This window comes from Rhinatrema bivittatum, chromosome 4 (genome assembly GCF_901001135.1).
Source record: "Rhinatrema bivittatum chromosome 4, aRhiBiv1.1, whole genome shotgun sequence".
Lineage (NCBI taxonomy): Eukaryota > Metazoa > Chordata > Amphibia > Gymnophiona > Rhinatrematidae > Rhinatrema > Rhinatrema bivittatum.
Window position 1 is genome coordinate 189,633,646 of NC_042618.1, and position 24,784 is coordinate 189,658,429.

Sequence of the window (24,784 nt, forward strand, 5' to 3'; positions counted from 1 at the left end):
AAATCTTCCATTCTCAATGTTCTCCCAATATCCTCTGACAAAGAATTCTCTGTTTCGCCCTCTCATCTAAGGGCTTCTTCAGGGAAATATATCTGTTGTTATCCGTATATTTCTTCGCTAATTTATACAAATCCACGAGCTCATCGCACAACCAATCCTATAAATATCAAACACAGACACTCAATAACTACCCATCTCTATTCTATACTTAATATATTTCCACCTTTATACCCCCAAAACTCACCAGCTACATTACACACGCAATACTTTTTCATCTGTATAATCATCTCCATTGCAACCACCAAATCTACATTTAGGGGTAGATTTTCAAAGGGGTACGCGTGTAAGATACGCGCGTACCCCCTGAAAACCTACCCCAAACCCCCCCCTGCGCGTGCCGAGCCTATTTTGCATAGGCTCGGCGGCATGCACAAGCCCCGGGACGCGCGTAAGTCCCGGGGCTTTGCAAAGGGGGCGTGTCGGGTGGGTGGCACGAATTTCGGGGCGGGGCAGGAGGCATGTCGGGGGCGTGTCGCCGGCCCAGGGGTGTGGTCAAGGCCTCCGGACCAGCCCCCGGGTCGGGTGATGGTGCGCCAGCAGCCCACTGGCACGTGCAAATTTACACCTGCTTTTGGCAGGCGTAAATCTGCCAACAAAGGTAGGGGGGGGATTTAGATAGGGCCGGGGGCTCGGTTAGGTAGGGGAGGGGAGGTGGAAGGAAAGTTCCCTCCGAGACCGCTCCGATTTCGGAGCGGCCTCGGAGGGAACAGGCAGCGCGCACCGGGCTCGGCGCGCACAGATTGCACAAATGTGCACCCCCTCGCGCGCGCCGACCCCGGATTTTAAAAGATACGCGCGGCTACGCGTGTATCTTATAAAATCCAGCGTACTTTTGTTCACGCCTGGTGCACGAACAAAAGTACGCGCGCGCGTAAATTTATAAAATCTACCCCTTAGGATTTACCCAACGACTTCTCTTTTCATTTAAATCATCTTCATTCTCATCCATAATAGCATAACTTCTATGAAAAATAAATCCAAAAATACATTACAATTCAAAAATAAAAACAAGAAAAAACTCAGTTTACCTGATCCAAACTGCAACGCCGCTCATTACTCACGTTACTACCGAAAATAACGTCGTTCAAACTGCCTATGTACCCGTCACGCAAGTGTTCCGATCTCATCAAGGTCTTTATATCCTAATATATTAACCAAGTTTATTGAACTCCCAATCTACAAATCTCTTAATATCTTAATAAATTGATTAATAAAATTATTGAAACACTCTCTAAACAAGGGGATCCACAAACAGCGGCATTTGTATGCTCTCTTCTAACCGATATTTCCAACTCTACAACCCTCAAATACCATAGCCTTTACACAACAATTCCCATCTGGACGACAAGGAAATATGTTTATAATTTCGACTTGCTCTATTTTTTTAATGTGTGTAAATGGAAAATTGAGTGTGATAGTTTTTAATGTGTATAGATAGGAGTTTTATATTTGTTCAGTAAATAAATCATGTTGAACTATATTTATGATTAGTATTTTCTCTGTGGGTAGATATTGGGATCAATATGAGAGAAAATATAGTGTACCTTCATTGTGAATATAAAATCTAGGCAGCAAGCATTTTTTTTTTTTTTTTAAATTGACCCTTAAGTCTTTTTTTCCCATGTCATCCATTGTAACATTGTAAAGATTTGGCTGATCATTAATGATACAATGTGAAGTATGGAAAGAGCCTAATTTGTAATCTATCTGCTATGCTGATTTTATTTTGTTTTTATGGTTTTATTGTATCATACATGAATTTATTATTGTACATCGCGTTGAGCAATGTTTCTTAAATCCTGAAAGCGGTTTATCAATGTTATTAAATAAATAAATAAATAAATAAATAAATAAATAGGGGTAACATTTTCAAATGATTTACTGAGCCTACTTGGCATTTAGTTGGATAAATCTAACCATCTTAAACTGCGTCCCCTCTGAGTAGCCAAATTTGTGCGTTCTATATTTAGCCAGGCAATAAACATGCTGGGTTGGAAGTATTTCCAGATGGGTTTTGATTTAGCTAGTTAGTGAATATTTTGGGTCCGATTGTAATAAGGTGCACTGAAGCTGCCACAGGTTTGTGCGTGCCTGAAAAACACGTTTGTGTGTTTTCCCACACAAAGCCCTATACGGGGATGCAATAAGAGTTTTGTGCGTAGGAAAAAAGCGCGTGCAAACGCGCTTACAGACCCGCGGTTTTTCCTGTGTGAATGCATGTTAATGGCATGCAAAGGAGGCGATTAGCTAATTATAGGCAATGCAGGGAGCTGTGCTAATGTTGCTGCAGGTTTTTTAAAGCAGGTTTTTTACTGCCACAGTCAGGGCATGAGTTAAGTGTCAGCACCGACTCAGAGGGTCATTTTATTCCATTTCTTGCATTGGTGTGGTGTGGTTATGTGTCCGTGCAGCTCTGGTGTGATTTCTATGATGGAGATTTCAGATTATGTCAAGCTGTTCCTGATGCTGTAGTATATCCTGTAGGTTCTCCAAAGGATGACAGCAGCAGAAGATTTGGCAGGTGACTGGTCGTGGTAGGAGAAGAGTGATCATGAGGAGCAGATAAGATGCCAGATTCCTGCTTAGTTCTGTGCCTAGATAGGCTCTCTACAGCTCAGCAACCCAGAGACCGCAATTCAAGTATCTAAGGGACTTCAGCCCTGCCGGGCACATCAGCTCACTACTGCCACCTCTGGTGGTTCTACTTCCTGTCTAATAAAGAACTATCTGAGTTTGTCTCCATACTCCAGCCTAGCCGGTGGTCCCTCTCAGGATATCCTCCTGAGGGCACTGTCATCTGCCATTGGCCCAGGGATTCACAATTCACCTCAGTGTCATCTCTTACACTACTAGAGCGGTATTATACAACTGCCACTCTGTGGGAAGCCAATCCACCACAGATCATTAACTCGCCTACGGAGTATTACAATTGTTAGCTCTTCCCCTTGGCAGGGTGATCCATAACAGATTGCTAACCCTCTGGTGGACTTACAGCAGATTGCCACTCTTCTTAGCAGGGATTGATAACAGATTGGTAACTCCTCCCTCTCCAGGAGGAGCTCGATAACAGACTGCTAACTCCTCCCTCTACAGGAGGAGCTCGATAACAGATTGCTAACTCTGAGCAGCAGAATTATAAGAGAATGAATGTTATTTTACCAGAAAATATCAGTGAAGTAACTATGGATATACTCTGGGCTGCGATTAAATCCCTTGAGGTGGCAATATTAAAGCTGACCAATATTAACATAGATTCCCAGCAGAAAGTATTACAGTTAGAAAAAGTTGCATCTCAACATAATGTTAAATTGGAGGCTCATGATGAAAAGTTGGGAAAAATTGAAGCTATTCAAAAAAATACTTTAAAGATGGAGATGTCAAATTTGAGGAAAATGGAATATATGGAGAATAGTTTAAAATATTCCAATTTAAGGATATTAAATTTTCCTTATTTAAAAATTATGCTTCCCAGGGAATTGTTTAAGGATTATTTATTACATATCTTCTTGAAAATGCCAAGCCAGTCTATTCCAGCTTTGGCAAAAATATATTATTTAACACAAAGATCACGAATAGGAGACACATTACCAGAGCAATCCATAAATATTTCAGATGTCTTAGAAATAACTACAGAAACTGAGATATTAACAAGGGCAACTTTATTTGTTTCTTTCATTTTTCCATTGGAGAGAGATACATTGTTACGCCTATTTCTTCAAAATAGAGTACAAAAATGTCATGGTCAACAAATTTGGATGTACCCTGACCTGGCAAGAGCGACTCAATTAAGAAAACAGGAATTTCTTAAATTAAAATCTGAAGCTCTTGCTAGGGAGGCAAAATTTTTGTTACGTTACCTATAAAGAACAAAAATATGTTTTCTGTGAGATTCCTGCTTTTCAGGCATTCCTAGATAGCCACCCCCCTAATGCAGCAAATGGATGAGAGATAATAATGAGATAATGTTGCTTACTTTGATTATGTTAAATGTAAGAGTGTAGTATATTCTCTTTAATACTTGAATCGCTCAACTATATAGCTAAATGTCCTTCAGTTTTCCTAGAAAACCAAATACTGATATATGAATTGTAAGAGGGTATATTGAGTATAAGTATATAAATGTTATTAATGTCATTATATATTCATATTCAGTATATATTACATAACGTTGCTGTTATATAAAAATTGAAAGTTGAAAATAAAAAATTGAAAAAAAAAATTATAAGAGATTGCCAACTCCTCCCCTTTGGAGGAGCAGATCTCCAACAGCAGCTTAATTGGTTATTAATTCACTGTAAGCGCAATTGAATAGAAATGCTTTAAGAGCTAACGCTTCTAAGTTGAATGGGTAATGAGTTCCAAAGTGTTGGACCGGCTATTCAAAATGCTTGTTCCCTGGTAAAGTCAAGACGAGTCAATCGGGGTGACGGAATCTCAAGAAGCATCTGATTGGAGGAGCATAAGGTTCTGCTGGGGGTGTATAATTTAAGCATTGCTTTTGTCCTGGGTGAGGTGAGATTGTAAATTAGGTTGTGGATAATTTAAGTCAACTTGTATTGTATTCAGTAGTGTAGGGAGCTAATGGGGAGAAAAAAAAGAACAGGTGTGATGTGGTCTCGCATATTAGTCCCGGTTAATAACCATGCTGCTGCGTTTTGGGTGATCTGAAGAATGCGAATGGTGTTTTGAGGCAGATCTGTGAATAGGGAATTGCAGTAATCTAGAGGTGAAGATTAATGATTGAAGAACAGTTCTAAAGTCATTAGGGTTGATTTAAGGGTTTGATATTTCACAGCATCTTCAGTTTCATGAAAGAAATTTGAATAATGTGTGAAATGTGGGGTTTCATTAAAGAGTCAAATAAGAGTCAAATATCACTCCTAGATTATCTGCCTTTTTACAAATGTATAATGTTTGATTAGCATATTTAAAAAAGTCTAATATGTCATATTTAAGGAAGGGACCTAGAACTAGAACTTCTGTTTTCTTCAGGTTCACGGCTCTAAGGTTTTGAGATAACAATCTGTTTGTTAATAGTTGAAAGGCAGAGTGAGACGTAGTCCAGGGACAGTGGGACAGGGTGTCTGAAAATCCCCAGAGTTTTTGGTTTTCAGCCCCTTTAAGCGATAATGGCCCCCACAGTTTCGGGGCCGACATCGCATGAGTTTTTGGGGGCATCTAATGCCGCAGTATTTTTCCTAGTGGTATTTTACTGTGGAGAAAAATACCGTGGCCTAGTGAATCAGCCCCTTAGATTGTAAGCCCTCGGGGCATAGGCAAAATGCCTGCTGTGCCTGAAAGTAACTCACTTTGACTTAACACTGAAAAAGCATGTACTTAAAAACGAAAAAGTAATCTAGTCAGCGGAACAAGTAGTGACTTTTTGGAGGAGCAGAGTAAATGGTCCGTTTCCTCCTTTATGATGTCAGAAAAGGAAGAAAGTATGGTGGAGCCAAAAGAAGGGGAGGTGACTGAAGTGGTGGTGGAGGACTCAGTTTGGTGGAGAATTCACAATTAATTTTTTTAGTCTTTTTATAATGGACATTTCTAAGATGGTGAGAAAGAGAAGACTGTTAGGTGCATAATGGTGGAAAACAGATTCTCTTTTTTGTTGTTGTTTTTGAGGTTATATAGCATTATATTATAAAGTAATATGGCCTCCTGGAGCATTTTAACTTGGCTAACCTTTTGGAGGTTAAATACAAAAAAAATTACAGAGAGATCTGATTTGCTTTAGACCATTACCAGACAAGTCCTGGAGAGATGAGGAGAGTGATGTTTCTTACATAGGCCCTGGATATATTTCTTGTCCTTTATAGTATCTCACGGCATCCACATTCATATGTTACATGTTTGTTTGTATGTATATAAATAGCTAAAACACACATACACACACTCACTCCTAGACCATATAGGATGCTTACATTTTCCAAACTGAGCAAAATTGTTATATCCAGGGTTTTGAAGAATGGTAATTCAGAATCAGATACCTGAAGACTGGCGGGTGTTCTTATGCTCTTTTTTTGTTTTAAACTTAAACATACTTAAAAATGAGGGTTAGTTTCCGTTAGCTTTAAGTTTTAACCCGGCTATAGAAAAGTTAATTGATTTTCTTGAAACCTATCCCACATTATTTCCCATCAAAGGAAATGATCAGCCATAAGAATGGATATAAGATAGCATAACAAGTGTCATGTTATAGTCATGGATGTTTCTGACATTGCTTCCTAGAAATGTGTAAACTGATTTCAGTATTCCCTTTGGTAAGAAAGTACACAATTTCATGTTTTCCGCCAAAGGAGGAAAGTGAAGGAACTAGCATAGCTATATGAATAGATATTGATGTATATAATTCTATAAGTATATAGATCTATATTAATTTTCTTTAAATTTGTAGGAAAGTACATCTAATACTAATAGGATGATTTTTGAGTATTCAATTTAAATATGACTGCCAGTGCACTGCTCAGGTTTTTCCAGTTTGTAAGCACAGCTTCCCAGGATTATGGAACATGTGTTCCCACTGACTAAGCAGCAAGGAGAAAGAGAGAAGATTTTAAGGATATTACAGATACACAGAGCAGAGACAGAGGTAGGGCAGCACCAGACTTCAAGCAGGGTTGAACTAGAAGAATAAAATATTCAAGCTCAGTTTCCTCTTTGTTGGTAGAGAATGGATATAAGATTATAATATCATTGGTATCTCATGCAGAGAGGCTTCACAAAATTTATCCTAACCTTAGCAAGGATTGCTGGCTTCTCTGTGGAGAGATAGGCTCTATGACGGTAACTTTCAAAGTAGCACGCGGGCACACATGTACGGGTGTTCGTCGGCCCACGCCCAGGGACACAGTTTAATAATATGCACGTGTATATGCACGCATGTCATAAAATAACCTGACCGCGCGCAATTTTAAGCACACGCGTGCCTATGTGCGCAAATGCTGCTTCTACCGCATAACTGGGGGATTTTAAAAGACATGCGTGCCAACGTCATTACCAGTGTTCCCAGTTCACCCAGATAAGGAACAGGACCTCCAAACTCCCCTAGTTTAATAACCTCCCTATTCTCCTGTTAGCCTCAACCCTTGGAACCCCGCCAGTTTGACTGTCTTTTATCTTATAACTTACACATCATCCGTAGCAGAAGTAAAGTTACGCAGCAGGGGACCCTGGCGTGTGCCTGTACGCTTACGTATTTACGTGCTAAATTCAAGTTGAAATCCAGGAGTGCCCATGCCCCACCCAATCATACCCACACCTTTTTGTAAAGTTTTTCTTTGTGCGTGCAGTGGGAAATACGCGCGTACTTGAGCGGCTTTTAAAATCTGCTCGGCGTATGCCAGCTCGACTTGTGTGCATATCTCCTGGTTTTGGCATGCAGCAGGCTTTTAAAATTCACCGTTAAGTTTCTTGTCTGGTGGCAGTGCCCATTGGTTCAACAATTCTGGGAATGGATATTGGGTTAATTAGAGATATCACACAGATTACTCCTCTTAAAGATCCCTAAGTACTCCTTCTGAGTGTTTCTGTCCCTGATGTATCACTTTCATTGCAAGGTCTGATTCTAGAGGTTGTCGTTGCTGCTAGATGTACATTGGCATCCTGGTGAAAGAAATCAACTACCCCACCTCTGACTATAGTGTGCTAATTACTTCAGATTGTCCATTATTCAGGGAAGCTGACAGCCTCTACTCAAGTTCAGTGATATTTGGGGTCTCCCATCAACTGCAGTCTGATGCCTGTCCGGGTTAGAGTGATTCCTTGGTTTGCACATTTATATCCAGTCTGCTTCCACTGGGATTATGGGAAGGGGCAGGGATTGGGGGGATTGGGTTTATGTTTTGGAATAGTGATCTTGCTATTGTCACGGCTTTCTGTATGTTCAGTTTTTTTGTATAATTTTCAATAAATTCTAAATTACAAAAAAAAAAAAAAAGAAGAGTAGAATTCTTCCCTAAAATGATGAATGATACAGAAATTCAGAGGGGAAAAAAAGAACAGTCCTGGGGGGTTGAGGAAAGACTTTTTAACCAGCATTTTGTATATGTATGCAGAAGGCACTGCTTCTTAAAAATGTGCATTTTTTATGTTCCCAATCTAAAGATCATCTGTGCAACTCTAGGCACATCGATTTGTGTTCTGATTGGATGCAAATCTGTCACGTGATCTGCTAAATACATTCCCATCATAATCTGCATCTGAGGAAGTACAGTTGAAGGAAAAAATGTAAATGAGATCTTGTTGATAAATTTTAAATTTACAAGAGGCTAAAGTGACTTCTTCATCTCTGTGTTTCCCGCTTTGTTCCAGATCCCGGCTCTGGAGTGGAGGAGGCAGAATTTAACTGGGACGAGTATCTGGAAGACACAGGGACAACAGCGGCCCCACACAGCTCCTTTAAACATGTGAGTCCTAAGTCTGTTTTTTGTTCTGTGAGTGACCTTTCATCACATTTAGTCACCCAAATGACATCCTCGGTCCAGGTAATGGCAAAAGGATTGCAGTGCCACCGTGACCATAGATGAAAATACGGCATTTATGGCATAAAAGTAGCAGTTCATCATCTCTCTTTTCTGTCTTGTGGTCCACCTAATTTTAGGTAATCCTCTTAATTTTTTCATTAGTTTCTTTGGTCTGTCTATTGCTGCAGTGAGTCCATGGGCAAGTTCACCATGGCCTATAGCTGCACCAGGGATCTTATCACCTGGAAGATTTAGCATTGTCACTACCACCACCACCACTTGCTCTAGTGTTTAGGAAAAGGTGGGCACCTTTTTATCCCGAGCAATGTGCGACCAGCATGACATTTCTTTTTTTCCTTGCATCCATATTTCAGTAGTATTAACAAAGGCACCTGGCTGAGATTTAGTCTAGATGATATGCAAAGGGGTCAGCACATGTAGGTACTCAGCAAGGCTTGGTGAGAGATTGTAACACAGCGTGAGAAGTCTTTGACTTGCTGGAGGGCAGAATAGTGTAGACTCCAGATATTCTTCCACAGACCTTTATTATTATTTACAGACAAAATTAAACAACTAAGAGCCTGCTTACCTCAATAGTGCTGGAAATAAAAGCACAGGAGTCTTTAGATAAGTAGCTTTAGCAAAGCTGCTACTTCCTTCTTATCACATGTGGGGCCTTATATTCTCCCTAGGGCCTGCCTTCTTGTCTGTCTCCCCAGGGGTATCACCCTGCAACCAGGATTCCCTTGTAGGCTGTCTTAAAGTGACCAGGCTAAATGCTCGGTCCTGGACTTTTAAAGAGTTCTAGCATACACTGTCTTGCAGTGACACTTGCTCGTTCTCTCCCCCTTAGACTCCCTCCTTTAAACATGTGAGACCTAAGTCCTAAGCTGGCAGCAGAACATCAGCACACAGCACATAGCTCAATACGTGTGATTTTATTATTTTATTTCACCTTTAACATAAAATATACAATCCAATAGAGCCATACATGTAATTATTAATACTGATACATGTAGGAAAAGGACAAGATTTATAACATTCAGCAAATAGTCTTTATTATGAAACTATGTTACCGGACTTTAATGGCACTTCTTATAGATAAGTATTGACATATACAATTACCAAATTTATATATGTGCCTTTCTGTAAACTGTTGTGATGGTATATATTTCTTCACGGAGAGGGTGGTGGATGCCTGGAATGCCCTTCCGGAGGAAGTGGTGAAGACCAAAACTGTGAAGGATTTCAAAGGGGCGTGGGATAAACACTGTGGATCCATAAAGTCTAGAGGATGTGAATGAAGAGAAGAGGCAAGGGGTGGCTTGCTTGCGGGAATGATGGCTACTACCTGGAGATTAATATCCTTATTCAATAAGCATACACACAGTTAATGCGACTCCAATATTGCTCTATGCTTCAACGGCAAGAGGAAATGTGGAAAAAAGGATTTGCATCCACAAAAAAGCAGGGGAGTAGCTTGCTTGTTACGGCGGTTACTACCCCAATTCAAATAAGCCTGATACTTCACTTTCAATGCACATCCAGCATAGCTGTCTCCTTCAACGGCAGGGAAAATGAAGAAAAGATGATTTATATTCAGCATCAACCAACAAGGAATGAATTACATAGTCTAGGTAAACAAATAAGCATGGGTGTAGCTTGCTTGTTACGGTAGCTACTACCCTGAATCAATTAAGCATGATACTTGACTTGGAATAAGTATTTAGCGCAGCTCACTGCTTCAGCAACAGAGGGAATTAAGTAAAGAGGATTTTTATTCAGACAACCAACAATGGCTGAATTGCACATGCAGGGTAAACAAACGGGAATAGCTTGCTTATTACGGCGGTTACTACCCCAAACCAATTAGCTAGATACTTCACTTAGATACAGCTCTAGCACTGCTGTCTGCATCGATGGTGGGGGTGGAAGGGAATTGGAACCAAAAAGTTACCAATAAGGGCCCTGACCTCAGCGGTCAGAGTAACAGATTATGAAAACAAATAGGTGTGAAAGCTTGCTGGGCAGACTGGATGGGCCGTTTGGTCTTCTTCTGCCATCACTTCTATGTTTCTATATCTATAACTTAATGATGGTATAGAAAAGATTTTAAATAAATAAATGTCTGTTTTCTGTTCTCTGAGTGACTTTTCATCACACCTAGTCACCCAAAGATATCCTCGGTCCAGGTAATGGCAGAGGAATTGCAGACAATATCTCAAATGTCAGTAAACCTGGTTTCTCCTTTAAATAATTTATATCAGCTATTATCCCATTCGATGACCATATAATTTTATAGGACCACTACTCATAGGGTCACGGTATTTTACCAGACTCTTTTTATGGTTCGGGTCCGGTTTACTTTATATATGCTTTTTTATAATTTTTTTATAATTTTCTTTCTTTCTTTCCATCACCCTAATGAGAGCTCCAAGATGACATTTCAAATTACAGTCAACTAAATGTCACTTTCTTAATCCCAATTCAAAGTAATTCAGCAGTGATACTCATCTGCATAGCCCAACACGGGCTATGCAGATGATAAAAAATTATATTAAAAAATTATAAAAATTATAAAAAAGCATATATAAAGTAAACCGGACCCGAACCATAAAAAGAGTCTGGTAAAATACCGTGACCCTATGAGTAGTGGTCCTACAAAATTATATGGTCATCGGATGGGATAATAGCTGGTATAAATTATTTAAAGGAGAAACCAGGTTTACTGACATTTGAGATATTGTTTACAATTTGGTACCTGGAGTACAGACGGTGTTTGAGAGCCACAGGGTGTGACAGAGGAATTGCAGAGTCACCATGATCATAGATGAAACTTTTTTGTTGCATTGTCCTATTTCAATGGTATGATGATGTATTGTCATTGAATCTAGACTCTGTTCTCACTCTGGCCCATTCCAGAAGTGGGAGACATCACCTGACCGGGTAACAGTTCTAGGTTGGCTGCATAAATACTAGGGGTGTGCAGGCCATAAAATGTCTCATTTCATTTGGGAGTAGTTAATGTCCCACCCCCCCCCCCCCTTTTTTTTTTTAAACATTTTGGAAAGAGTGTGCACTAAAAATGATAGACGAGAAATATGAAATTTTGTGATTTATTTTTTTCTATTATTTCATTTTGAAAACGACAAACAACAACTTAGACAATGTCATTGACATTGTCCATGTCGTTTCAGATGAATAAACATCCCTAATAATTACTTTGATTGCTCAGCAAAGTGTGTGATTTGGTAGTGGTGCTGTTTAAATAACTTGCTGTCTCCATTTCTCAGGATATTGGACTCTGAAATGTCCATATGTATTGCGTTGGAATTTGGGGCGAGGGGAAGGAAGAGGAGCCAAGGACCTATGCCTCTGACCCCACAAGTCTCAGCAGCTTTTCACATCAGATCTAGGGCAAAAATGTATTTCTTGCCTCCACCCAGACCCCCAAACTTGTTTGACCTTCTTCACCCACTCCCCATACATTTCTATAAAGTTTTCTATGACCTTGACCCATAGAAAGACAACCTCACAACACAATGTTTCTTCTGGTGCCCTCCAGTCTGGGGCATCAGAATAAACTTCTCTTCTCTTTCCTTTTCTTTTTTTTTTCTTTTTTTTACTAATTCCATTTTTTTATCCTTACTCTGCTAATGCTTGAATGCTGGCAAGGCTCCAGGTCTTAAAGCTGCCGGCTTAATTGCTTGCAGACTTCATTCAATGATAATTTACTCCCTCGGTATAAGTAATGTACCGTTATTGTCAGCCCACTTAAATACATTAAAATAAAAGTCTTTAAATGAATTGCAGGTAATACTTTTTATTAGGCTAACCTAAAACGTAGAGAAAACTCTTTTTAAGTAGGACACATGGGCTACCCATTTCTTGTTAGCCTACTTTCCAAAGAGAAAGAGAGCTCATGAGATGACTTTATGTGCATATATAGGGGTATATGCACATAAAGTCCTCCCTAATAACTTCTGCGTTTGGTGTCCTAGCCACACCAGATTTTCAGAACATTTCAGGAGAGGTATGAGGATTCTGAGGGTTGTTTGTTTGATTTATTTATTTTATTCACACACATGAATGTTCCTGAAAGTAGACTCCATTAGTTTTGGGTGGAACATCTTGTTTATTTCGTACGTCTCCTAGATCGATATTTCATTTCACCTTAACGTGGATATACTATATAGTGCTATTTACCTGCAAGAGTGAAAATAGCTCTAATAATCAGATTGTTTTCCTTTATGTTGAGAGTTAGCATGCACCTAGAGCTCTTTCCTTTCCGGCAGCTCTGATTCCCTGATGGGGTACATCAGGGATCCTGGGCTCTGTGAGCTGCTCTCTAAGGCTCTGCTGGGTTATATTGTAGTTTTGTTACCGCCCAGAGCTTCAGATGGTATGGGTTAGAAATATTTTAAATAAATAAAATATTGGGGACTCTCCATCTTTGGGTTATGTTTGGTCGCTGTTTCGAAGTTATTTTTTTTCTTGCAAGATGAATTCAAACTGTTGCAATGTTACATAGGTACCAGAGGAGGGCACTTTTATCTAAAAAAAAACTCAATTAATCCATCGTGCTTTGGGGTTTGAAACACAAGCCATGGAAGCTTGAGCCCTCTTAATTTTGCAATCATTAAACAGCTTTGTAAAAACTGAGGTTGCTTTTGTAACGTAGTCTCTTTTTATTTTTAACCATTCTTCCTCTTTTCTATTTTGTATTTGGTGTTGTGTTGGTAGAGAAAGTTATTGCTCGAGAGAGGCAGCACACATTATGCAGAGGTGCACAACCCTGGTCCTTAAAGACTGCAAGCAGGTCTGGTTTTCAGAATACCCTGCAATAAATATTCATCAGTTGTCCTTGTGTGCATTTGATCTAAGAACCAGATTAATTTGCATAACTTGTTGACCTGGAAAAATTGGCCTGTCTGCAGTCCTTAAGGACCAGGGTTGTGGGTCTCTGTATTACTGTTTCTGTTTGGTGTTCCATGATTACATCATGATTGCTGATTATTTGAAAATAGGATCTTTGTCTTAGAGGTCATGTAGTCCTACTGATGCTCTCTTTACCAAAAGCTGTAAATCTACTTCTAACATCACAGATGTTCCTAAAGCATCAAATTGTGCCACAAGCAGACTGTGCGTATTTCCATGCAAAAAAAAAAAAAATGTATGTAGCTAGAGATGGGACATTTCTCACATCCTGACAATTACAATTCAAAAAAGGCGGATATGTTCCAGATGGCAGACTTTGTGTATTGCATTATGATCCAATTAACAATCCGTCAGATCATGGAATTTTAGTTATTTTTACCGAGATTTTATCAGATTGTATAAATCCATTTAAAATGCCACTCATGAAAAATACCCAGCTGCAACTCATACTTTATATATTACAAAACTTGGCACAAATTCCTTAGTAACTAGGGGCATTTAGAAAAACGTAACAGATAGCTTTGGTGCTTATAGGACCCAGTTCACAACAGGATTTTGCTTCTTCTGTCCCTGTAGAGAAATGTTAATGTTCTCCATAATTCAGAGCTTTATTCTCAGTGGAAGGCACCTGGCTGCTGTCTGCCCCCTGCTGAGATTACACAAGATGATGGGTTGAGCAGAATGTGGATGATCTGCAAGAAAAACTATGCCCTTTTTATCTCTTGCTTTTTAATTATTTTCTCCTTGAAGGCGTACACAGTGTTATGTTTATACGTCCATGGAGGGGTATTTCAAACTTTGAGCAATTTATGAATTGGCCCCATTCAGGTGTCTTTGTGCAGCCAAGTCAAGTGATAATATAAACCAAGAGAAACACTTTTTAGAGGGAGGAAAACAGTCAGGGACTGCATACTGTGAAGATTTTTGTGTACTGGAAGTGCACAGAGCTTTTATTTTGGTGCATGTTCTCTTGGGGAGGAGGGGTATTGCAAAAAATGCATATAATATAACTTAAAACATCAGAAAGTAGAGAGCTACAAAAAAAAAAAAACCTAGAAAAGATACTAAGTGAAGCATGAGGAATAAATTTAATGAGTGAATGTAAGAATCATTTCAACATACTAACTAAATTTTATTTTTATTCCCTGTACTACTCGTCTATGTCCTAGACCGTTAGTCAAATAGATTGGAACATTTAGGGGTAGATTATATAAGAAGCGCACGGGCATACCTTTGTTCGCACAACCCTGCGCAAACAAGAGTAGGCCGGATTTTAATAGATACGTGCGTAGCCGCGCGTATCTTTTAAAATCTGGGGTCAGCGAGCGCAAGGGGGTGAACATTTGTGCACCTTGCGCGCGCCGAGTCCTGCGTGCGCTGCCCTTTCCCTCCGAGGCCGCTCCGAAATCGGAGCGGCCTCGGAGGGAATTTTTTTTTTGTTCCCCCCCACCTTTCCCTTCCTTCCCCTACCTAACCCACCCCCCAGCCCTAACTAAATCGCCCCCCTACCTTTATTTTAAAAGTTACACCTGCCCGGCACCACGCCCCCGACACGCCCCCCCCCCAAGCAAAGCCCCGGGACTTACGCACGTCCCGGGGCTTTGCGCGTGCCTGCAACCTATGCAACATAGGCTCGGCGTGGGCAAGGGGAGCTTGGGGCAGGTTTTCGGGGGGTACGCACTTATCTTATGCGTGTACCCCTTTGAAAATCTGCCCTTTAATTTGATAGATGTTAATGCCTAGTTATGAACACTACCTCTTTAACCAGTCATTATCGGCCCGATTTTAAATGGCCAGCGCACGTAAAAAGCGGGGGTTATGCGCCCAAGAGCCAGGCCGCAGAAGAGGGGCAGTCCAGGGGGCGGGGAGGGGCGGAGCTGGAGGCGGCCAGTACAGCAGCCATTTGCTAGTGTGCGCAACTTACGCCAGCTCAGGAGCTGGCATAGGTTCTAAAAAAAAAAAAAAAAGGTAGGGTCTTTTAAGGGGTCAGGGAGGACAGGGGAAGAGGGGGGGAGGGAAGGCTGCGATGCGTCGCCGTGCGAAAAATGCATTATTCAACCTCCCCCTTGCACGCGCCGCCCCGGATTTTATAACATGCGCGCGTATGTTTTTAAAATCTACCCCTATTTGTTGATTTATATCTATGAATGTTACTTTTATAAACCGTTGTGATCTTGACATGGAACGACGGTATATAAAATGTCTACATAGAAAAATACATTTTGCAGCTGTTTTGAGATTTCCATGTTGCCCTGAATTGATACTGCAATTTGGACTGCACTGTGTGCATTCTGTTGCAGTAGTCCTGAAATGCCTTCTGACCGAATATTTATTTTTCCTTGGTTTAGGTAGACACCAGTTTGCAGAATGGATTTTCTCCTGGCATGAAGCTTGAAGTGGCTGTGAAGGCAGACGTAGAGACCTACTGGGTGGCCACCATAATTACCACCTGTGGGCAGCTGCTCCTGCTCCGCTATGATGGCTATGGGGAGGACCGCAAGGCGGACTTTTGGTGTGACATTATGACTGCTAGCTTACACCCCATTGGCTGGTGCAACCAGAATAAGAAAATCCTCAAACCTCCGGACGGTGAGATGAAAAACTAAAGGGCTGTTGGAAAAGTGCATTGTGTTGCAGTTATAATCTCTGCTATTTATATATTTAATATATGAATTAAACCATTTTTTTTGTCATGTGTTACTTCCAGGAAAACTACTGGATATTTTGATGGTCATGCAGTCTTTCATTGGGCCATCAAAATTTGTATACCTAAGCTTCATTGTATGTTAGTTTTCAAGATAGTATAGGTTCCTTCTTCAGTAGTTAGAAAAACACATAAGGTTGTGAGAGTGTGTGTAGGGGCAGAATCGAAGGAAAATTTATGAGCAGAGAGAGAAAGGAGGGTCTTGGGTAGGGGATTAGCAATTGGAGAGTCTATAAAGGGAGTCTGTATATGCTGAAAAGTGACTTTAATGTTAAAAAAAAAAAAAGAAGAAAAAAAAAAGGGTCAGAAAGACAGTATTTAAGACTGGGTAAAAGGCAATGAAGTAAATAATGCACCTATGAATGGGATCAGTAAATGAAAGCTGTTGGCTGATGCTGTATACACACATTGCTGTCACAGAAAAGTATTTACTACTTTTACTTTTCTGTAGCACTGACCATGTGTGCAGTTCTATAAGTGGAGAAAATGCAAGGAGTCGGGGAACATTGAATGCAAAGTCCCGTGGCGCAATTGGGTAGGGAACTCCCAGCCCCAAAAGAGCAGACACTTTTTTTCTCAGTGCATGCAGTTGGTTTGCTGGAGTGGAATAGGAATGACACAGCTGGAGATCTGGCGCCCGATGGCACTCTTGGAGTCTGAGCTCAGTTGGATTCAGGGTCATGCCTTCCACCTCTGTTGTCAAGTATTTCTGAGCAAACCTGGCCATAGAAAAGAAAGGATGCATTCAGTCCCTTTCACACATTTTCATCCTCTGTAACTCCGACCTCTCTTCCTGTCCCTTTTTCAGTGGATGGTCTTCTTTCCCTTAGAAATGTACAGAAGACTGCATCTTTGGATTGTGCAGCTGGTAGCGTAGGTCATGCTTACTGCAGTTGAGCCGCAGAAAACCACACTGTACTGAGAATAGCGAGCTGAGTAAATACACTGCGCAAGTCACAGAGGGACATATTTGTTCAGTGCCGTGGCCTAACATTTGCAGAGTGACTTAAGCTGCTGGACAATTGCTTTCTTCCCAGAGTGTACAGGATGTAAAATTAAACCTTTCAATTCATCATCCAATATGCTTCATTTGCTTTATTTAGTGCAGGATACCTATTTCTTTGCCCAGGTGGGAGAAAAGGTGAACAGTCCTGGGGTAATTCTAACCACTGAAAAGACAGCAATATGGAAACTTTATAAGTGTGACTGGTGGACCTCATGATATGCATGTACAGGAGCAGATAGGCTTTTGTCGTTTCTTTTACCCAGGATATGTCAGTAATTGTCTCTGAGCAAATATTACAGATTTATTAAAGTGATTGATTTGCCAAGTGTTGGATCACTGCCAGTACTCATTGCTATTTTTAAAATTAATTTCTCTGTATAGGTATCAAGGACAAGATTTCCGATTGGGAGGAGTTCCTGCGGCAGACCTTGAGTGGCACTTGCAGTGCTCCCAGTAACCTGCTGGAGGGTGTGAGTGTTCATGTGCTTTGCAGTAATTTGCCCATAAGTTGTAATCCAAGTTTCCTGCAGGGGAGACTACATTGTAAAATGAAGGGCTTTGAGTTATGAAACACTATGGGCCAGATTTTAGTACCTATGCGCGGGTGTAGATTTGTGCACACAACCTGTGCGCGCATGTTATGAAATCTGGGGTCTGCGCGTGCAAGGGGGTGCACACTTGTGCGCGCCGAGCCCTAGGGGAGCCCCGATAGCTTTCCCTGTTCCCTCCGCAGCTGCTCCAAAATCGGAGTGGCCTCGGAAGGAACTTTCCTTCCGCCCCCCCCAACCTTTATTTGGGAAGTTGCGCCTGCCTCTGGGCCAGGCGTAGGTTGTGCGCGCCGGCCGAGTGCCGGTGCGTGATCCCTCGGCAGGGCCGCTGTGCCGGAGGCCTCGGTCCCGCCCCCGCCCCGCTCCTTTCACAAAGCCCCGGGACATATGCGCGTCCCGGGGCTTGCGCGCATCGCCAGGGCTTATGCAAAATAGGCTCGGCGCGTAGGGCTTTTAAAATCTGCCCCAATAAGCACAATAAGTTGGATCATGTTTGGCGGCCATTATACATTATGAAGGTGCATGCGTTCGTCAGCCCACATGCAGGGGCACATGCGTATAAGCGCGCATGTTATAAAATAGCCTGACTGTGCACACATGTGTGCACAATTTTAAGTGGACGCACGCCTATGCACGCAAATGCCGCTTCTACCGCGTAAGTGGGGAGATTATATAAGCCACTCATGCTGACACCGGTAGCCGTTTTCCCAGTTCATTCCCAGGTCGCACAGTTAAGGGATAGGACTTCTAAACCCCTCCTAGTTTAATAGCCTCCCTTCCTCCCTGTTAGCCCCGACCTTTAAAACTCCGCTGATCTGCCTAGAATATTTTGTTTTATAACTTACACATCATCCATAGCAGAAGTAAAGTTACGCCACAGGGGACCCCGGCGTGCGCCAATGCGTGTAAGTATGTTGCAGTCCCAGATCGACCATGCCCTTTCCCCACCCCTTTTTGGAAACTTTTTATTTGTACATGCAGTGGTGTGCACCTGTGTATCCCGGTGGCTTTTAAAATCTGCTTGGTGCGCTGGCCCAACATATTCACACATCCCCTAGTTGATTCATATGTCGGGCTTTTAAAATTCACCTTTATACATGACGTGTACTGGAAACCAAAAAGAGATGTATGTACCACATCACAGCTGAGGCCATGGGTTTGTCAGTTTTGAGGCTGATTGTTGCCAGAAATCTGTTGCCTAATTTTAATTAAATGTGTTTTTTTTATGCATTATTCGGTAGCATGTTCATGAAGTTAGAACTGTTTATCCTTCTATTCTTCATAAATTACTCAAATTATTAAATATTTTTGTTTACTAAAACTAAGTGTCTGATATAAATTTAAATAAGATAGTTTATAATTGGAATAACACTTTAGGCCTTGTGGTTGTAAAGCGATACACACTCCTTAGAGGTACTGAAGGTTTTAGGCCTCCATAACACAGGTGCGTATAAATTCATGAAGATAAATAGCTGCCATTTAACAAGGAAAAACTTCACTGAGAGAGCACTTTAAGGGACAATCATACATAACCATGGATTCATCTACACATGTTTGTTGTGTGGCACAATTATTGTGCAAATATTGTGACCTATGTTTATAAATACCAGGATCTCTGAAATGTTTTTTGGATAAACTTGTGGCTCTGTATGATTCTTTTGAAGTTCTTTCTCAGTGAAGTTTTTTTATTTTCTCGTGCTTGAATACATTTTTGAGTTTGTGGTGTCTTTGTGAGCTTTATAAATTCATACACCCATCCACCCAGTCCGGTTTATCCAGTTATTTATACAGTGTAAAATCGAGATTATTTAATTTAAAAATAATCATGGAGGATAGCTGTCTGCTGCTGCCTGACTTTTTTATGAGCTAGATGAGGGGAGACTGCAGGCATTGCATCTTTGTAAACAATGCGCTCAAATCTCACAGGATCTGAATTATCAAAACAATGTGAGGCACAAGCACACCAATTAAGATAGTCACCTTTAATTTCATCTTTCTCTGGGGAAGCAAAGAGGAATTGCAGGAAGCTGCGCATGTATGTTGCTTACCTGCTAAAATGTGCATGAAAACTGGAAGCTGGAATGACTGGCATGTCAATGCAAGATGGATGTTGTAATGGTCATTGTAATGTCCTGGTGAGATGCGTCCCCATAGTCACTCTGTGCTCTTGTCATATTTTAGGGTCTCATGGTATCACAAAGACCATTTAGCAAACCGAGCGAAATCATGGAATGGTATCATGTATGTATACCTGGAATGTGTGTTGACATACAATGCTAGTTAATTAATTATCTTTGGTGGCTGTGGCATTGATTGGCAGTTAATGATCTATCTGGAAGAGCTTGGCTCTGGCTTTGAATCCAGTAAGTGATAGGCCATTGTAACAGAATGTAAATATATGGAGATCAGACGGCGTAAAATACATTGTCTAAAAGATGCTAATGGTAAAATAATAACTTCAGCTCCTGATGTGAGGGAATGTTTCTCCGATTTCTATTCCTCTCTTTTTAGTAGAGATGGGACCATTGATAATGCAGCGATACCAGGATACTGTTGCGCTGGAGGTGGACCCTTGGGCTGAGGTGGGGTTGACGCAACCCGTAGGCAAGGGCTCACGGGTCCCCACCGTCAGCAGGTGGAGTGGGCTGAAGCTGGAGGCCACTGGAGCTTCACCTATACCAGCCCACGTTCCCCTCGGGTTCAGCCTTTGGGTGCCGGGGCCGGCAGGACTTAGGCGGGCCTCGAGATAGGATAATGTAGACAGATGGTTTAGCCCAGAAACAGCAGCCAGCAGGTGGCGTAAGTCTATCCAGGACGGGTTACGGAACTGGAACCCAAGCACCAGGGAACCAGGAGTGACAGAAGGTGCCTGAGCAAAGAAAGGCCGAAGCCTTGAAAGTCCATGTCCAGAGGATAGAGGCAGCGGCGTCACTGTAGAGCTCAGATGGGAGCTGGCGGCTAGTGGAAGCTGCAGCGAGTAATGAAGAACTCCGGACAAGAAAAAGTCTGTAGCAAGGTTATCCGTAGCAATGGTCAGGGCACGGAGAAGGCAGGCATGGTCAGGCGTAGCAATTGTCAAGGCACGGAGAAGGCAGGCGTAGCAATGGTCAAGGCACGGAGAAGGCAGGCGTGGTCAGGCGTAGCAATTGTCAAGGCACGGAGAAGGCAGGCGTAGCAATGGTCAAGGCATGGAGAAGGCAGGCGTGGTCAGGCGTAGCAGTGGTCAAGGCATGGTCAGGCATAGCAATGGTCAGGGCAAGGAGAAGGCAGGCATCAGGCGTAGCAATGGTCAAGGCAAGGAGAGGGCAGGCGTGGTCAGGCATAGCAATGGTCAAGGCACGGAGAGAGCAAACGTGGTCAGGCGTAGCAATGGTCAGGCTTGGAGAAGGCATGCATAGTCGGACGTAGCAGAAGTCAGGCTTGGTGATAATCAGAAGGCAAAGTCAGGTGAAGCAGAGTCAAAGTCCGTGAAGTCAATCTGAAGCAAGGAGCAAGGCAGGAACGAAGGAACAGAAACCAGGAACAACGAGGAATCAGGAACACAAGGCTGAGATGAATCTCTGGAAGCAACGAGTACTAGATCAACAGGGAACCGAGGAGACCTGTTGCAAAGGCAACGCTTAGGAGCGCTGCCCGAGCTTAAGTATGCTGAGAAGGATGACGTCAGCATCCGGGTCCATGGCCAGGTTCCCGCTGCGGGCCCTTTCGAAGTATCAGAGTTGCGCACACGCGCGCCCTGGAGGGGGTGCAGCACCGTCGGTGGCATCTCTCCGCGGAGCAGGCAGGGAGGCCAGCTTGAAGGAGGAATCCTGGCTGGAGGTCCCGGGCAACACAGCAGGGCCAGGGATACTGGCGAAGGCCCAAGGTCGGAGCCAGTGGCCGACCGCCGCCAGCGACTGAGAACCAAGCACTGAAGTCCATCTGAGAAGGCTGCGCTGCGGGCCTCCCGCGGGCGGCAAGCGTATCAGTACCCCCCCCCCCCCCTTTACGCTCCCCTCCTGGAGGTCGGGGTTTGCCCGGATGTGCACGATGGAAATTCCTGAGGAGGGTCTTGTCTAGGATGTTCTGGGCAGGTTCCCAAGAGTTTTCCTTGGGACCATAACCCTCCCAGGAGAGGAGGTACTCCCATCGGCGGCCTCTGCGACAGACATTCATTTTTTCATTTCATTTAATAAAATTTATTAAATGCCCAACACAAAAAGGCCTGGGCGATATACATAAAAACATACATAACAATAAAAAAACAAACATTACACTTATAAATATCAGGTTCCATAGGAACCATACCAAATTATACCAAACAAACATACGGAGGTTATCCATATTCACTAAATACAATATCACAATAAAACAATCAGAGTGATAAACACACACACGAGTCAACAAATAACTCTTAAATGCCTTCTTAAATTTTTTAACATCTTCCAGCTCCCGAATTTCGAAAGGGATGAGATTCCATTGAACTGGAGCCGCGATGGAAAAAGAAGTTTCTCTAGTATTAGCAAGTCGAGCCTGTCTAACTGTAGGGATTTCTAATAAATTCAATTGTGATGATCTTAAAGATCTAACAGGCTTATGAATGCGTAAAAGAGCATCTAAGACGTCGTGGACCTGATATGTTGTGTCGGTCTCTGCCATAAGCGCGGGTGGCTCGGGAACCATTCGGGTAGGCCAGGACAACACCACAGATTTAAGTAAGGAAAAGTGGAAGGTATTATGTATACCCAAGGAAGGAGGCAGTTGGAGCTGATATGTCACAGGTCCTATGCGTCAAGTATTTAGAAATGGTCCGATGAACCGAGGACAAAAATCTGGGAAGGTAATCGAAGCCTGATGTATTTAGTACTCAACCAGACCTTCTGGCCAGGAAGAAATTCAGGAGCTGCACGGCGGCGACTGTCGGCAGTCTTCTTGGCCCGGGAAGTAGTCTGATGCAGGCAGAGATTTGTCTGTTCCCATATCGTCTTAAGGGCATCCGCGATAGCTTGAGCCACAGGCGACAGCACGGAGAGTGATATGGGCAAAGGTGGTCAAGGTTGTTTCCCTATGGACAATGGCGAAAGGTGATGTTCCAGTAGCTGTGGCAATGTGGGAGTTATGTGAGAACTCCGCCCAGGATAAGAGGTGCGACCAGTTGTCCTGTTGGTCATTAAAGTATGCCCGTAAGAATGCTTTCAAAGAGCGATTCTCCCGCTCAGCTTGCCCGTTGGTCTGGAGATGATAGGCGGTCATGAGGCTGATGATGATACCGAATTTCCGGCATCAGTACCTGGCAACGAATTTCTGGCATCAGTACCTGGCAACAAATTGTGGACCTCGATCGGAAACTATATCCACTATTAAGCCATGTAATCTGAATATGTGGTGGAAAAACAATCGCGCCAGCTCGGGTGCAGATGGTAGGCCTGGAAGCGGCATAAAATGAGCCATTTTCAAGAAATGGTCTATGGTGACCCATATTACAGTATTGCCCCTAGAAGGAGGCAGATCCACAATGAAATCTGTTGACAAATGTGTCCACGGTTCTTCGGGTGCTGGTAGTGGTTGAAGAAGACCACATGGTCACTCGACCGGGGGTGTCTGTTGTGCACAAATGATACAGGATTCAACATATGCCTTCACATCGGAGACCAAGGTAGGCCACCAGAAAAACCACTGGAGCAGTGCCACAGTTCGTGCTTGTCCTGGATGACCAGCAATCTTGGAATCATGGGCCCAGCAGAGCACCCGTTCTTGGAGTCGCCGGTACCACTGTTTTCCCCGTAGGGACTGTATGAGTAGCTGACAAGGAGACACAAGTGTTGCCAGGTTGATGATATGAGCTGGCTCATCAGGAATATCCTCTGGTTCAAAGGATTGGGATAAGGAGTCTACTCGAAGGTTTTTTTCTGCAGGGCAGTAACGGAGCTCAAAGTCGAACCGAGAAAAAAAAAAAGGGCCCACCGGGCCTGGTAGGCATTAAGACGCTGTGCTTGACTTAAATGCTCTAGATTTTTATGGTCCGTGAACACCGTGAATTTATGTTGTGCCCCCTCGAGCCAGGGACACCACTCTTCTAAAGCCAACTTTATAGCAACTAGTTTGCGGTCCCCAATGCTATAGTGTCGTTCAGCTGGTGAAAACTTCTGCGAGTAGAAGGAGCATGGGACTACGGTGCCGGAAGCGGTCCGCTGGCTGCGGACAGCCCCAGCCCTGATGGTGGAGGCGTCTACCTTGACTTGGAATGGGCGAGTCTGATCTGGGTGGTGAAGACAGGGTCCATTTTGAAAGGCTTCCTTTAGCCAATGAAATGCTGCAATAGCTTCAGGTGGCCAGTTTTGAGCATTCTGGCCCTTCCTAGTCAGGGCCGTCATGGGAGCGGCCAGAGTAGAATAGTGAGGGATAAAATGGCGGTAATAGTTAAGGAACCCCAGGAAACGTTGAAGCACTTTGAGTCCCACAGGCTGCGGGCAATCCCGGATCGCCCTCAATTGATCATGGTCCATGGAGAAACCCTGTGGGGAAATTATGTAACCAAAGAACGGTAGACTGGACTTCTCGAACAAACACTTGTCCAGCTTTGCAAACAACCGATTTTCACGAAGGCGTTTTAATACCATACATACGTCAGCTCGGTGGGTATCAAGATCCTTTGAGAAAATGAGGATATCGTCCAAGTAGACCACGACTTTAGTGTACAGTAGATCTCTAAAAATTTAATTCATCATTTGCAGGAATACAGCAGTTGCATTGGAAAGGCTGAAAGGCATCATTAAGTATTCATAGTGACCGTCTCTAGTATTGAAGGCGGTCTTCCAGATGTCATCAGGATGGATGCACACCAGGTTATACACCCCGCGTTAAGTCCAGCTTAGTAAAAATGGTCGCACCTTGGAGACGATCGAAGAGTTCAGAGAGGTATTTATCCTTGCGAGTGGCGGCATTTAGACCGCGGTAGTCAATGCATGGTCTGAGTGACCCATCCTTTTTGGTCACGAAAAAGAACCCCACTCCAGCGGGTGATGTAGAAGGACTGATAAAGCCCTTTTCCAGATTTTCCCGAATGTACTCGATCATAGCCTTC

The 24,784-nt window shown here is 42.8% G+C and overlaps 1 protein-coding gene across 7 annotated transcripts in view; it reads left to right on the top strand.

Annotated features, from left to right (window-relative positions):
- Nucleotides 1–24,784, top strand: part of SFMBT1 (Scm like with four mbt domains 1) — a 270,863-nt gene that overhangs the window by 153,164 nt on the left and 92,915 nt on the right. For all 7 annotated transcript variants that reach the window (XM_029599417.1, XM_029599420.1, XM_029599421.1 and 4 more), the window contains 3 exons: nucleotides 8,374–8,468; nucleotides 15,812–16,052; nucleotides 17,555–17,643. In XM_029599417.1, coding sequence (XP_029455277.1) covers nucleotides 8,374–8,468; nucleotides 15,812–16,052; nucleotides 17,555–17,643 — 425 coding nt within the window. The remainder of the gene's footprint in view (nucleotides 1–8,373; nucleotides 8,469–15,811; nucleotides 16,053–17,554; nucleotides 17,644–24,784) is intronic.